Consider the following 15,051-nt stretch of genomic DNA (forward strand, 5'->3'; position numbering starts at 1 on the left):
TACATTCCCATAAAGCCAGGTCACTCCGTTCCTCTCCACACACACCTCTAATCCCAGCCAGATGACTCTCAAACCCAGAGGGTGGGCCCTGGAGTCAGCCTGGTTTCAAATCCTGACTCCATCACTTCAATAGCTGGGTAATCTTGCTATGATCTTTGTGCCTCAGTTTATTCCTCCTTAAATAGGACTAAGAGCGCCAACAGAAGGATAAATGTTAGGTGTTGATGTTGCTCTTACTCCCTTGACAGAGGAGTGGTCCAGAAGTAGCACATCTTTAGTGCAACCATCGCAACCTACTGGCCAAGTGACAAAAAGCACATGCCTGGCCATCACCCACTGCTGCTCACATTCACTGGTAAGGTGATGATCTAGTAAACAGAGAAATTCATCCTTGCAGTGAGGGAGAGGGTAGCTAAGCAGTGGGGGCCCCTGGGACACATTTCCTGGCTGTTCTGCAGAATAATAATCACATCTACCTTTTGTCAAACACGTAGCAAAGCCCTGTCCTTGGCTGAAAGCTTCACATACACGATCGTGTTCGGTCTTGCCAGCAATCAGGGAAACTTAGAGATACAGTAGCTCTCTGACCCCAACAGCCACACTCTCAACACTGAGCTGCCCACCTGGAGCCTCAGTTCAGCATCCCAGACCAGACTTCCTCCTGACCCTTCCCCGGCTGAGCATGTGAGCACCAGGACCTACCGAGACTTGCTGAGGCCTGCGGCCAAGCTCCTGTCACGGATCCGTGTCTTCATCACCTCGTTGTAATCGCCATTCTTGAAAATAGGATGTGCAAACCAGCCTCCCATGAACTGTAGGTGGGGTTGGGGTGACAGCCTGGCATTAATGGGGTGTGGGGGGCACACCTGGAGACAGCAGCTTCCCTGCCCATAAGTCACTGACCTTGGAACCACCTTCCTATCTCCCCAATGCCCAGTCTTAAACCCGCATCTCCTCTGTGGCTGCATGCACGTTCCAGCTTAAATGGAACACATCTTCTCACTTGCTACAGCCCCTTTGGGGGCAGGGCTGCATTCTCAACCCCTGCAGCTCGAAGGGCGACGCACTTCACTTAGCACTGCCTCAGGACTCAATAGATGCTGCCTGCCTGCCTGCCCTTAGCAAGTTGCTACAGAAGACCAGGAGAGACCAGAAGCCTCCAGGCTGTGGATGTCCTCTTACCGCAAATCAGGTCCTTCCCCATCATCCTGCCTAAGGATCAACCAGAACTTTCTGGGGAGGGCTGAAATTCAAGGCTTTCTTGGCTGCCCAAGGCAAAGGATGATTCTTCATGAGCTTTGGATTCACAGTCAATCCAACTTTTGGGGAACTTTTCAACCTATTTTCTTGAATGGGGTCTAGGTCATCCTTACCCTCAGGGAGGATACGGCACACAAATGCTATGATGCTGGGGTCCTGAGAGGCTTCTTTGACCTTTCCCCATCTCCCCCTCACCTGCTGGTTGATGCCTGAAATGTGGGGTGAGGGCAGGCTTCCATTCTCAGAGAGGAGGCTTTGGAACACACACACCCTGGCAAAAGAGGCTTCGCACACTCTAGGTAACAAGCCGTTCCTTTCCGTGGAAACTGATTTTACTATGGTGTGTGTGTATCATGGTCCTGGGCTGCATCACAGTTCACCGACACGCGGCTCAATCTAATGAGATTAGAGCTTAGTATTTCCTGAGGTTCGGGGTTTTGATTTCAGAAAAAATGATTGCTTTAATTTACCAGTTTTGTGACTCTAAAATGAGGGATGCATTAATTTTGTTCCAAGACTTTTTCCCCAGCTGACTAACAAATGGGAAAATTAAGCTCATATTTGCATTCATTAATTTGATCTCTATTACCAAGTTCTCTTGTGAAAAGTCTGGCAAACCAAGACCCATATTGCCCCCTCAGAATACTGCAGTCTGCAGGCTCCTCTACAGAGCTAAAAAGTGGGGACCAGGGGTGCCTGGGTGGCTCAGTTGGCTAAGCGTCCAACTTCGGCTCGGGTCATGATCTTGCGGTCCGTGGGTTCGAGCCCCGCGTCGGGTTCTGTGCTGACAGCTCAGAGCCTGGAGCCTGTTTCGGATTCTGTGTCTCCCTCTTTCTCTGACCCTCTCCTGTTCATGCTCTCTCTCTCTCTGTCTCAAAAAAATAAATAAACGTTAAAAAATTAAAAAAAAAAAGTGGGGACCAGTGTGGAGAGAGAGAGAGCCTTGTTTTTGATGCTGAAACATGGGAGAGGGTGCTTTCTAATCTTGTCAGAGACACTAGCAGGAACCAAGGAAAAGCTGTGCCCTGACAAATGTTATTCTTTTCTCTCATGTCAGGGGCTCACACTGAAATAAGGATGGTCCACTGCTTACAAGTGACTCTCCTTCCTAGGAGCAAAATCTCATGACCAAAGGTGCATGTCCTTATGTTAAAATTCAGAATTGGAAGATCAGGGGCACTAATGAGTTTCACACCCTACTCAAGGAATTCTTAGGCCAAGTAAATAACATTAAATGGTGACACCTAGAGGTGAAGTGTGACATTGCAGCCCTGCTCTATCAGCTACTACAGTCAAACCAGAGATTGAAGAGCTGGCATTTCTGTTAGTTACCTTCAAGCCAGTGTTGCATGCAGCAAGGACGTGTAAAAATCATTTTTAAGACTTAAAAGAAAACTCAATCCCAAAGAACTTTGATCACAGCAAACCTATGATATGGATAGGTCATCTCTACTTCATACATGAGGAAACTAAGGTATAAAAATGGCTAAGTGATCTTCTCAAGTTCACAAAATAAGGTAACAGCAAAACAGGGTCCTCAACCTAAATCTTTGTTTTGTAATCCAATTCTATTTCTATTAGCTCACGACAGGAGGGAAAAACAGGCGAGAGTAATAACAATGACCAAAGGAAAAACAGACCTGAACGTATCTCCTGGCTGCCTCCACATCCTCCTGGTTGGAAGGGTCTCTGGGCTCAGCCCAGTCACTGTTGATGGTAATGGAAATCACACCACCTTGACTGGCACGGTACACATCATTGTACAGATGCCAGGCCTCAGCATGAGCCTTTATTAGGTTGTGGCCAACAACGTAGGGGGCAGTGCCAGGCCTAAAGGAGATTCCTGGAAACACATACATGGATGTCAATGAAGAATGAACATGGCCAAGAATATCACTCTCTGCCTATAGACGGCCTCTATGTTTGGGGGAGTGTAGGTCTGGGTGTCAGGAGGAAGGAAATTCAAATCCTGGCTTCACTTCTTACTTGCTGGCTGTGTAACTTTAGGTAATTCAGTCTTTCAGGCTCCTTCTTGGCAAAGTGAGCACTAGAGAGTTCTTGTAAGAAGGAAATGAGGTCGTGTATGTGAAGCACCAAGCAGCACTGTGTCTGGTGAGCAGACACTTGGTAAATGTTGGTTTCTATAAGTCTCCCCCAGAGAGTGGCTCCTATGTCCCAAACTACCCAGCAAAGTATGTGCCTTGGGAGTTGACATCCTGGCGGATGGGGAACTAGAGTGGAAGGAGCATTGGACAATGTAGCTGATGGAAGCAGATGACAGATTCCTTGGGAGCGAATGCTGTGAGAAAGGTCACCTCTCACGTGTTGAAGAAAGTTGAAGGAATGGTAAACCAAAGCACCAACCAAGGATCAAGGGGAGATAAATGTGGTAACGATTTGTGGCACTTTTCAGCTTTTACATGTGATCCCAAGGAATTGCATAAACACAAATTTATTTTCTTAAGCTCAGAACTAAAGAAAAGGTAAACTGGATGGTTCTAAAGGTACAAGGACAGGTCCACAATCCCTTATTCGAAACCCTTAGGGTCCATATGGTTTGGAAGTACAAGATTTTTGTGTCTTAGAAAAGTAATAAGTTGCCTATAACATGTTTACACATCACCCTAGCAGGGCCCAGGAGAGCGCTCTGTAATCAAGGAGCCAAATGTGTCTGTAGCAGAAATGTTGACACTAAGTGGGATAATGCCCATGAGCAGCCTTATATTGGTTCAAGTGAGGATGAGCTCACATCAGCCAAATCAATTCTTGGAAACTTTTGGATTTTGAAGTTGCAGAAAACACACTGTGGACCTGTACAGCCTGATGACTAGTCCTTCCCTACACCGATTAGACCATGTCCCTGATCTCGGGAAGCTTCCCATCTGAGGCAAGTCAAAAAAAAAAGCACAAAGAAATGAAGCTATTTGGAGAGTACTGAGATGTAAAATCCATATTTAGCAAAAAGTGGTGTCAGAAGGGGAAACCTGCTGCCTGTCAGGCAGCCTTGAACAAGAGGCAGCGATTGTAAAGCACCGCCACAGGGCTTTCTTGGCCTCCTCTTCCAGTGCCTCCGGGATTTCAAGTCTTGGTGAGACTAAGAACACCACACTCCAAAGAGCTGACAAGTTGAGCCTAGAACCTTTACCTGGAGCTGATGTCCCGTAGCCATAGCCCTGGTTAGCGATGACAAAGGGCTCATTCAGAGTGATCCAAAACTTCACCTTGTCTCCCAGCCTCTGGAAGAGCACGTCTGCATACTCTTTAAACCGCTGCACGATGGTGTCATTCTCCCAGCCTCCAACGTCCTGGAGTGCCTGGGGCAGGTCCCAGTGGTAAATGGTCACCTGTGCAAAAGCAAGACTGGCAGTTCCATCAACCTACTTTCATGGGAAATCACTGGTGCTGTTGTGCACCAGCACAAATGCCAATAAAGTGGAGAATGAATGAAAACATGAAATAGCTCACAGGTTCTTTGGGGGGGGGGGGGGGCAGCTGTGTTGAAGTATGAGACTCCCATCTGGATCAGAGAAGCCTGGGTGTGAGTCCTGGCTCTGCCACCTACCAGCTCTGTGACCTTGGGCTCAGGCAATAAGACCTGCATGTCATGGAATCACTGTGAGGCCTATGTCATGTGGCCACTGGCCTGGCCACTCTTCAGCGTTGCTCTGGTTGCAGTCAGGAATCAGAAACGCTGCTGCTTCAGAATCAGCCTGAATAGACTGTACTAAGCGAGGCTCTGAGGCTCCAGGAGGAGGATGAAAGCATTTCACTTATAATGGGATACCCCCCATGAACTTCATCCGGTGTATCTGGAAGTTCTTCCTGTGGAGCTGGGAACACTTTGCTGGAGATGGGCCTCCGGGCCATGTCCTTGTGGCCTTTGTTGTTCCCTGGCCTTCCCCTTGATGCCCTCACACACCCCATCTTGGCTAAGCCAGATGTCCACTGTCTTCAGTCTGCGCTGGGCCACTAACCATCTTTAGCCCAGACCCAGTCTCTCCCTTTGGCATGCCCTTCCCCTGCCCACCCATCCATCCACATTCTCCTCTCTATTCAGGATCCACACCTCCCTGAAGCTTTCCATGCCCAGCGCTTTTCCTTTCTTCAGTGTCTCCATGCCTGCAAGGGCTATATGATTGTTTGAGCTTGAGTTACATGCTCTCTGATGTAGTTCTGAATCGTGTGTAGTGAAGTTCATTGTCCTTTCAGGGCAGCCACCTGGCCATTTTCTCTCTCAGCATTCATGGTAGTAAGTGTTAGGTGGCTGGTTAGCTCCAACAATGTTAGCAGTATGAGGGAAAAAGTCCAGATAGTACTTTATTTGGAGGGGAAAAAAAAGTGGTAATGTGGAGATCATGTTCTGGCTGCAGTATGTAATCCCAGCCAGTACAGCAGAGGAAACACACAGCTTCATAGAAGAGCGCCCTCCAGCGCTTTATCACATAGGGCCCAGGTGAAGAGGAGACACGTTCTTAGGCTCCCAAGTAAAATTTAAAAATTTTGGTGACAGCAAAGTCAGCTCTCAAGTGAGCTTCTGTATTATTACTCATAATAACTCCTGCTGGGGGGCCTGGGTGGCTCAGTCGGTTGTGTGTCTGACTTAGCTCAGGTCATGATCTCATGGTTTGTGAGTCCGAGCCCTACATCAGGCTCTTCTGTCAGTGCAGAACCTACTTCAGATCCTCTGTCCCCCTTTCTCTCTGCCCCTCCCCTGCTCATGCACTCTCTCTCTCAAAAATAATAAGTGAGAACATTAAAAAAAGTAACTCCTGGCTGCAAAACACATGCACTTTTGCCCCAGCAATTCTGCTCCTAGGACCACAGCCTACAGATAAACTTACACCCACCCAAAATTATGTATGCCTATGGTTACTCATTGCACCATTGGTTAAGATGGCAAATATTGGAAACATCACAGGGAAGAGTGTTAATTAACAGAAAAGTAATTCAAGAAGTAAGATATAAACAATTCCACATAACTTTTTTTTAAAAAAGAATAAATAGGGAAGCTACATATGGTTGAGGAAATATGTGTAAAAAATACTGTGAAGGGGGGCGCCTGGGTGGCTCAGTCGGTTAAGCGTCCGACTTCGGCTCAGGTCATGTTCTCATGGTCCGTGGGTTCGAGCCCCGCGTCAGGCTCTGTGCTGACAGCTCAGAGCCTGGAGCCTGTTTCAGATTCTGTGTCTCCCTCTTTCTCTGACCCTCCCCTGTTCATGCTCTGTCTCTGTCTCAAAAATAAATAAATGTTAAAAAAAAAAATACTGTGAAGGGCTCAGTTGGTTAAGCATTCCACTCTTGATCTTAGCTCAGGTCTTGATCTCAGGGTCATGAGCTCAACCCTGATGTTGGGGTCCACAGGGGGCATGAAGCCTATTTAAAAAAAAGGGGGGGTACCTGGGTGGCTAAGTCAATTGAGCGTCTGACTCTTGATTTCAGTTCAGGTCATGATCTCACGGTTCGTGGGATTGAGCCCTGTATTGGGCTCTACACTGACAGTGGGGAGCCTGCTTGGGATTTTCTCTCTCCCTCTCTCTGTCCCTCCCCTCATCTCTCTCTCTCTCTCTCAAAATAAATAAACATTTTTTAAAAAGAAATAAATACAATTAATTAAAAGCAAGCACCAAACTGCATGTACGTGACCGTTAGGAAAAAAGAGGGGAAAGGATCAAACACGCACACATGTATAGGTCTCCTGACTGGCCTCTGCAAAAGGCAGACATGAGAACCTAGCAAACTTGACTGCCTGTAAGGAGGGGAACTGGATGGCTTGGGGTCAGAGACTGAAGGTAAATCTTCACTGTGGACTCTTAATGCTTTTTAAATTCTGCATCATGTGAATTTATTGATAGTTCAAAAACTGAATCTAAAAAACAGCATTTTGTTTACACAGTAAAGAGCTCCCTGGCCCAGCTGGCTCCCCCATGTGGACTTGACCAATGCCCTGGCTGGGGCCCAACCTCACCTGGGGCTTGATGTTGGCAGCCAGCAGCGCGTCAATGAGCCGCACGTAGTAGTTGAGGCCTGCTTCATTGATATATTTTGTGGTTCCATCCGGGAGGATACGAGACCAGGAGATGGAGAAGCGATAGTGGGAGACAGCCAAGTTCTGCAGGGCAACCACGTCCTCAGCAATCTTGTGATAACTGTCACAGGCCACATCTCCGGTGTCATCATTTCCAACCTTCAGCGGTGTGTGAGAAAATGTGTCCCAAATACTGAGTCCTTTGCCATCTGCTCTCCATGCACCTTCGATCTCAAGATGACAAGACATGGTCAAATTAAGTCATGCAGTCTAGCCTTCACAAGTTCCTTTCTGTCAGTGGGGGAGCTGCAAGTCAGGACCCATGTCAGTGTCACTTCCTCTGGGAACCTTCTCTGGCCACCCTCTGATTTTTGGACTCCTAGAGCTTTCTGTACACACTTTGTGTCCATCCTGGCAGCGTCACGCTGCATCTCACAGTTACGGGATTGCTGACTGACTTCCCATAAGACTCTGAGGCCCAGGCATCGTGACTTTCATCTTGGTGTCCCAGCACTTAATGTAGCAGTGTCTGGTATATGGCAGCTGTGCACTAAAAGTCTGAATGAACAATCACATGCCTCCAGCCCCAATCACAGTCAAACAAATACCACTGGTGCCAGCTGCGGAGGCAGAATTTCAAATCAGGACCTGGGTCACAGTTTCTGTGCCTCCTTCTTCTCCCCCTGCCCTCCCCCCGCCCCCCACCTTATAGGGAAAGTGACCATAAGCCACTAAGCAAATGCCTACTTACAGGCTTAGGTAGTATGATAGGTACAAGTTCTGTAATTTACTTCTTTTTAGTGTTTATTTATTTATGAGAGAGAGAGCACAAGGGGAGGAGCAGAGAGAAAGAGGGAGACACAGAATCTGAAACAGGCTCCAGGCTCTGAGCTGTTAGCACAGAGCCCGCCGCAGGGCTTGAACTCATGAATTGTGAGATCGTGACCTGAGCCAAAGTCGGACGCTTAACATACTGAGCCACCCAGGTGCCCCTGTAATTTACTTTAAAGCAATATAGCACATACACCATGATGTTATGTGACTGGATGGAGCTAAGGTATTGCTGGCATCCTGACCAAGAACACGCACCCCAGCGTGGCCTGCACAGCCCCATGCAAGTGGGCTCAGGGCCAGCAGGAAGGTACCAGTGCAAGAGATCAGTTAATGCAGGGGGATCAAGGAAATAAGTAACCATGTTGAGGCTATTAGGAGCTAGATTTTTCACCACTGGAGAAAAGAGATATAAAATATGGGCAATGGGAAAGCTAGCATCGAGCCTGTGGATTGGATTTGGAGGTATCAGTATGAACTCATGGTTTTAAAATCTACACAGAGATAGGGGGTGCCTGGGTGGTTCAGATGGTTAAGTGTCCAACTTCGACTCAGGTCATGATCTTATGGTTCATGAGTTCAAGCCCTGCATTGGGCTCTGTGCTAACAGTTCAGAGCCTGGAGCCTGCTTTGGATTCTGTCTCTCTCTCTCTGTCTCTGCCCCTTCCCCACTCACGCTCTGTCTCTCTCTCAAAAATAAATAAACATTAAAAAAATGTTGGTAATCCACATAGAGATGGGGTAGATATAGAAATAACATACAAGTGCACGTGTTTTTGTGCGTATATATGTGAATTTCCTAGCTAGAGGAATTCTAGAATGACGACACCCCAGTAGCAGTGAGCATATCCAGCACCTAGATCTTGGTTTCTAAATGCCCCTATCCAGTAAGAGAAAGGGTTCATTAGACAAAGGGATGATTACAGGGCTGGGACAGAAAAGGTATAAGCTGAGTCTGGAACATCTTGTACAAGAAAGAACTAAGCAAGTGCTCAAATAATGATGGGCCATGTGAAGAGGACACAGGATCTGGCTAAAAGGCACTCCCTATAGCAAAATGTGGAAAATGTGAACATCTAAATACATAATAATATGATAACTCACTGAATAAAATAGGACTGCATCAGGCCATACTGCTGATGCATATTTATATAGTACGAATAAATATGAGAAAAGTCAAAGTTTGACCTTTCTGTTGAATGCCCCCTGATAAATATAAGAGGAATCATGAAATTAGAAAATCACCATTTGTCACCTATCACAGTAATAACTGATTCAGGCACAAATTGTCAACAGCTGCTAAAACTAGTGGGTGAAATTTGATGAGGAAAAGGCTATTTATATAGTCTCCAAGTAGATCCCCACAAAATAATTATTATTTATAACTAAAAAATACTTAATTTTATGGTAGAGAAACTAGGTAAACACTTTCTTATTCAAGTGATAAAATCAGTTTCATATATATACTATATATATGTGTGTGCACATACACACACACAGAAAATATGGCAAATGGTAAAATTTTAACAGTTGAGAAATATGGGGAAAGGATATACAGGAGTCCTCTACTATTTCTTCAACTTTTCTCTGTGTTCAAAAGGATTTCCAAATAAAAGGTTTTAAAAAGAATGCACAGGGGCGCCTGGGTGGCTTGGTCGGTTGGGCGGCCGACTTCGGCTCAGGTCATGATCTCGCGGTCCGTGAGTTCGAGCTCCGCGTCGGGCTCTGTGCTGACAGCTCAGAGCCTGGAGCCTGTTTCGGATTCTGTGTCTCCCTCTCTCTGACCCTCCCCCGTTCATGCTCTGTCTCTCTCTGTCTCAAAAATAAATAAACGTTAAAAAAAAAATTTTTTTTTTAAAGAATGCACAATAGGGGTGCCTGGGTGGCTCAGTCAGTTAAGCATCTGACTTCGGCTCAGGTCATGATCTCACGGTCCGTGAGTTCGAGCCCTGCGATGGGCTCTGTACTGACAGCTCAGAGCCTGGAGCCTGTTTCAGATTCTGTGTCTCCCTCTCTCTCTGCCCCTCCCCTGTTCATGCTCTGTCTAAATAAACATTAAAAAAAATTAAAAAAAAAAAAAGAATGCACAATCAGGTAGTATCTAATCAGGAAGGCCACAGTATAAGCCCTTCTAATCAATTCTTGATTCACACTTAACTCTTTGCTAATTAGACCACATAATGTTTCAAATGGTGACAATTGTGCCTGCTGTCTAATGAATAGAAATGGGTGCTTGCTAATGCCAGTTTAATCATTCAAGATGTGGGTTGGCTAAAAGCTTTTCAAGGACACTCCTTTTCCCTTGCATGGACAGTGTTTAAGAATCCTACAAGGTCTGCCACCTGTGCCCTAGAATGAATTCCTAACCCTTCCTGTGTCCAGCTGTAAACCTGTGGATAGTGGTTCTCACCCAGGGAATATTTTGTCCCCGAAGAGACATTTAGCAAATGTCTACAGGCATTTTTAGTTGTTACAACTTGGGGAGGAATCTGCTGACCTCTAGTGGGTAGAGGTCAGGGATGCTGCTTAACATCCTACAGTGCACAGGAAAGCCCCACAACAAAGAATTATCCATGCAAATGTCAATCAGGCCAAATTGGGGAAACCTTGCTACAGAGGACTCTGTTTGCCCACAGTAACAGTAACAGAACACTGTCTCTGAAACCCTGGCATGTCCTCAAGTGTTTCTTTCATTTAAAGTGTTGGCCAGAGCACCGAAGAGGACCAAGAATTGGGGTTTCCTCCAGTCCACAGAATAGGATACACGAACAGGTTTTGTGTTTGTACATGTAGTTAATAAATGTCTGGACATAGCAGAATTTAGTCTGAGACTTCATTGTGACCTGGTAGTGCAGCCATCTGGGAGGAGCTCACCCTCACCCCCCTCAAAAACATCTTCAGCAGCTGTGGCTGAGTAGAAGGAAACCCAAGGGACAAGCACACCCAGAGTCAGGTCAGCTCACAGCACTGACTCTGCCCAGGGTCTGCAGGGAACACAGAGCCTCCACTCCTTCTTCAAAGAAAATGAATGGAGGCAGAAGATGTAAAGCAGGGACCTCCACTAGCTGCCTGGGCAAGTGACTCTTTGCTTTTTATCTTTTTCTGTGAAAAAAGGAAAACCCTCATATTTTCTGTATTATTGAGCTTATTTTGGCATGAATAAGGTTACAGTATGATGCTGCCAGGACATCAAAACAAGCCCAGGCCCACGTGACAGCCATTCTGAGCAAACTGCCTGCTCGGAAGAAACTAGGTGAGAAACGAACATATTCCAGCAGACAATCTTCTGGTTTGCGGGTCTCTGCCTAAGTGTTTGTGCCCAGGTCCACCTGCTCCATTTTGCCTGCCTACGTCCCTCTCAGCATAGCCCAAGCAGCCACGAGTCTGCCTGAATTGGGGGATGTGAGGAAGCTGGTCTGTCCATGGAGAGGACCTCCCAGATTCCGTATACGGCACCCGTACTTTCCTGCTGCAGGTCTGTGACAATCCCCTGTTCTTGCCTGCCCTCCTAGCACCAAGCCCACAGCCTGGCACATAGTAGGTCTGCAATAGCTGTCGTTGAACTGCCCTGAACTTCTCACCTGATATGCGGCGGAAGCTGCACTCCAGATGAAGCCCTCGGGAAACTGTCCATAGACAAACTCGTCTTCCCTGGACAGCGGCATGCCGTTGTTGGTGATGACCTCTGTGTAGTACCTGGCAGAGGCTCTTGCTGTGCGAGGCCTGTTCGTGTTATTGAAATCAACATGGTACAGTCCAAACTTGACTGTGTAGCCATTCAGCCACTCAAAGTTGTCCATCAGAGACCATGCAGAATACCCTCGAAGGTCTACACCATCAAGTCGGTAGGCTAGGAACATTCCAAAGTGAGCAGAGAAGAGCTTTACACCTGGAGGGTGAGGTTCTCAAGAACCCTAGACAAGTACTGGCACATCACTTAAGACAGTAGTCCTAAACCATTAACTCGTACCCACGATTAATGTATGCCCAGATGGACAGAGCACCTTCTTTTTTTGCCAGCACTGATGCCCTCATAGCAAGTATTAATGACCAATCTTTGCAAAACCAAATTCTTTTGTTGGGGTAAAGGGACAGGCTTGAAATCAAGAGTCTCAGCCCACTGTAGAAGTTACACATAGAAATGTGTTTTAGAGAAGAGTTTCTTGCTCTGGGGTGCATGAAACTCACCAGAATATAACATATGCACCATGTTAACAGAAAGTTATCTTTTTGTTCACTGCATTTAAAATAGAACTTGCCACATAGTAGTTGCTCAATAATGAATGGATGGACCCATGAAAATACTTGTATGGGGACTCTGTATGTGTACATCTGGGTAGATGACCATGGCTTTTTTTCAGATTTCCAAAGGGATATGTAACCCCCAACAGGAAAAGAATTATGGAGTTAGAGCCTAAGAGAGACTTGTTTATGGTTTGTAATCCACTTTGCCAAACCATGTCAGGCACATGAGATATGGATGCTGGAAGATTCTGTAAGGGGGACAAGAATTCTCACATACCTTTCAAAGCTTCATTGATGTAGGTTTTGTGGTAAAATATCCTATCAGTATCTTCCACTTTTGGATTTGTCAGCCCCACTCCATTTTCAGTGATGTAAATGGGTATGTCACCATACTCTTCCTTGATCCAGTTGAGCAGTCTTCGTGTCCCCCAGGGTGCAGCTCTGTTTATTGCTGTGGAAGGCCATGAAGGGTCCTCCTCCTTGGTTGCCTCCTGGTCATCTTCATAGGAGGGTGGGTTTAACCTGGGTGTTTTGTGCTGCACAATTCTGGAGGAGTAGGTGTTGAGGCAGAACACGTCAGCTGTGGCCCTGATGTACCTCTTCTCTTCCTCAGTGAAGCTTGGCAGGCGGGAGGTGGCTAAGTGTTGAAGCTCACTCCTGTTCCCCACTTTCCACTTCATGGCATCGGGATAGTCTCCGTTTCGGAAAATGGGGTGGGCAAACCAGCCCAGTGAGAACTGCAGCACTCGGTCAGCTGCCTCCACATCCCTCGGGATCTCAGGGGACTTGGGCTCTGCCCAGTGTGCACTGAGGCTCAAAGAGATGACCCCCTTCTGTTCCTGCCTGTATTTCTCATCATAAGTGTGATATACTCTGGCATGAGCTTTGATGATTGCATGGCCAATTCTGTAAGGTCCCCAGCCTGGGTCTTTCACCTTTGGAGGAAAATCCCCTGAGCCATAACCCAACCATGCCTGGTATGTGGGCTCATTAAAGGTCATCCAGAACTTGACTCTGTCCCCAAAGGTCTGGAAACAAAAGTCTGCATAGCTGTTAAACAACTCAATCAAGGAAGGATTTTCCCAGCCTCCAATATCCTGGAGGGCCTGGGGCAGGTCCCAGTGGAACAGTGTCACCATGGGAGAGATGTTGCTTGCCACCAAGCCATTGATCAGCCTGTTGTAATAATCAACACCTTGTCTGTTGATAGAACTGTTTCTCCCTGTTGGGAAAATCCGAGACCAGGAGATAGAGAAGCGATAGGCCTTCACCTTCAAAGCTCGAAGCATATTCAGATCGGCATCCAGTTGGTTATAGCTGTCACAGGCGATGTCTCCAGTGGCATTGCCTTTCACATTGCTCCCTGGTGTGTGGGTGAAGTTATCCCAGATGCTGGGGCCTTTGCCATCAGCATTCCAAGCTCCTTCAATCTGATAGGCTGATGAGGACACGCCCCAGAGAAAGTCCTCTCTGAAAGTACCATGGTAGAACAAATCTCTTTCAAACTTGGGTTGGTTGGAGAACTTTTCCCAAACTGCTTTAGCTTTGGAGGGCACATCAGACGGAAAAGTGAAGGCTCTGATTTTACGTGGGAAGTTTGCTAAACTGGGTGGTGGCAGTCTCTTTACTGCCTTGGGGAGGAAACCGTTCTTTTCAATGATGCTGGTGAAAAAGTAGGCAGATTTCCTGGGAGTCCTTGGCTTGCTGCTGTCATTGAAGTTGACATGATACAGTCCAAACCTCTGGCTGTAACCAAAGGGGCCTTCAAAGCCATCCATGAGGGCACGAGCAATGTAAGATCGAACATCCACTAAGTCCTCCTTGATAGCTATGGAGAAAAACAAAACTTTGGATTATTTTCAAGTCTCTATGGGGCACCTGGGTGACTCAGTTGGTTAAGTGTCTGACTCCTGATTTTGGCTCAGGTCACAATCTCACAGTCAGTCAGGAGAGAGCCTCCTGCACCCCACCCTTGGGCTCTGTGCTGACGATGGAGCCTGCTCTGGCTTCTTTCCCTCTCTCCCTCTCTCTCTGCCCCTCCCCTGCTTGCACTCATGCTTTCTCTCCCTCTCTCAAAAAATAAAAAATAAAAATAAATAAAATTTAAAAAAATAGTCTCTGTTACTGATGTTGCTATTTAAAGGTTTTCCTTTTCATATGCACGTTTTGGAGGGGATTTAGGTTACCCCAAAAATGTTAACCCTTTTTCCTCAGAATGAATAAAAGAGAATCCACAAGATGCCCATGAATCATCAGGCCACATCTATGGTCATAAACCTCAATCCAGAAGGCCATCCCTGCCTCAAAATGAATACAAGCATGTATCCCATCTGCTACTATCAGGATTCCTTGTTTTTTTATAGAATGCATAAATCATTTAATATTTAAAATATACTTTTGTTTTTCCTTATGTCTAGCAATACTGACATAAAATGATCACACATCCCCTCTTAAAAAAGAGAAATAACGCCTACAGTAAGGTATTTCCTGGTACAGTGAGCTGAATGGTGGTCCCCAAAAAGATATGTCCAAATCTTAACTTGGTACCAGTTAATGTAATCTTATTTGGAAAAGAAGTCTTTGTAGATGTAATTAAGTTAAGGATCTTAAGATGAGATCATCCTGCATTAACTGGGTGAGTCCAAAATCCAATGACAAGCATCCTTAAAAGAGAAAGATAGAAGGTCTCC

The 15,051-nt window shown here is 46.3% G+C and overlaps 1 protein-coding gene across 1 annotated transcript in view; it reads right to left on the reverse strand.

The window, feature by feature from the left end:
* Positions 1 to 15,051, reverse strand: part of LCT (lactase) — a 50,510-nt gene that overhangs the window by 5,874 nt on the left and 29,585 nt on the right. The window contains exons 8-13 of the mRNA XM_042948589.1: positions 12,639 to 14,189; positions 11,698 to 11,966; positions 7,226 to 7,516; positions 4,406 to 4,604; positions 2,901 to 3,103; positions 703 to 812 (exon numbers count right to left, since the gene is read on the reverse strand). Coding sequence (XP_042804523.1) covers positions 703 to 812; positions 2,901 to 3,103; positions 4,406 to 4,604; positions 7,226 to 7,516; positions 11,698 to 11,966; positions 12,639 to 14,189 — 2,623 coding nt within the window. The remainder of the gene's footprint in view (positions 1 to 702; positions 813 to 2,900; positions 3,104 to 4,405; positions 4,605 to 7,225; positions 7,517 to 11,697; positions 11,967 to 12,638; positions 14,190 to 15,051) is intronic.

The sequence above is a fragment of the Panthera leo genome, chromosome C1 (genome assembly GCF_018350215.1).
Source record: "Panthera leo isolate Ple1 chromosome C1, P.leo_Ple1_pat1.1, whole genome shotgun sequence".
Lineage (NCBI taxonomy): Eukaryota > Metazoa > Chordata > Mammalia > Carnivora > Felidae > Panthera > Panthera leo.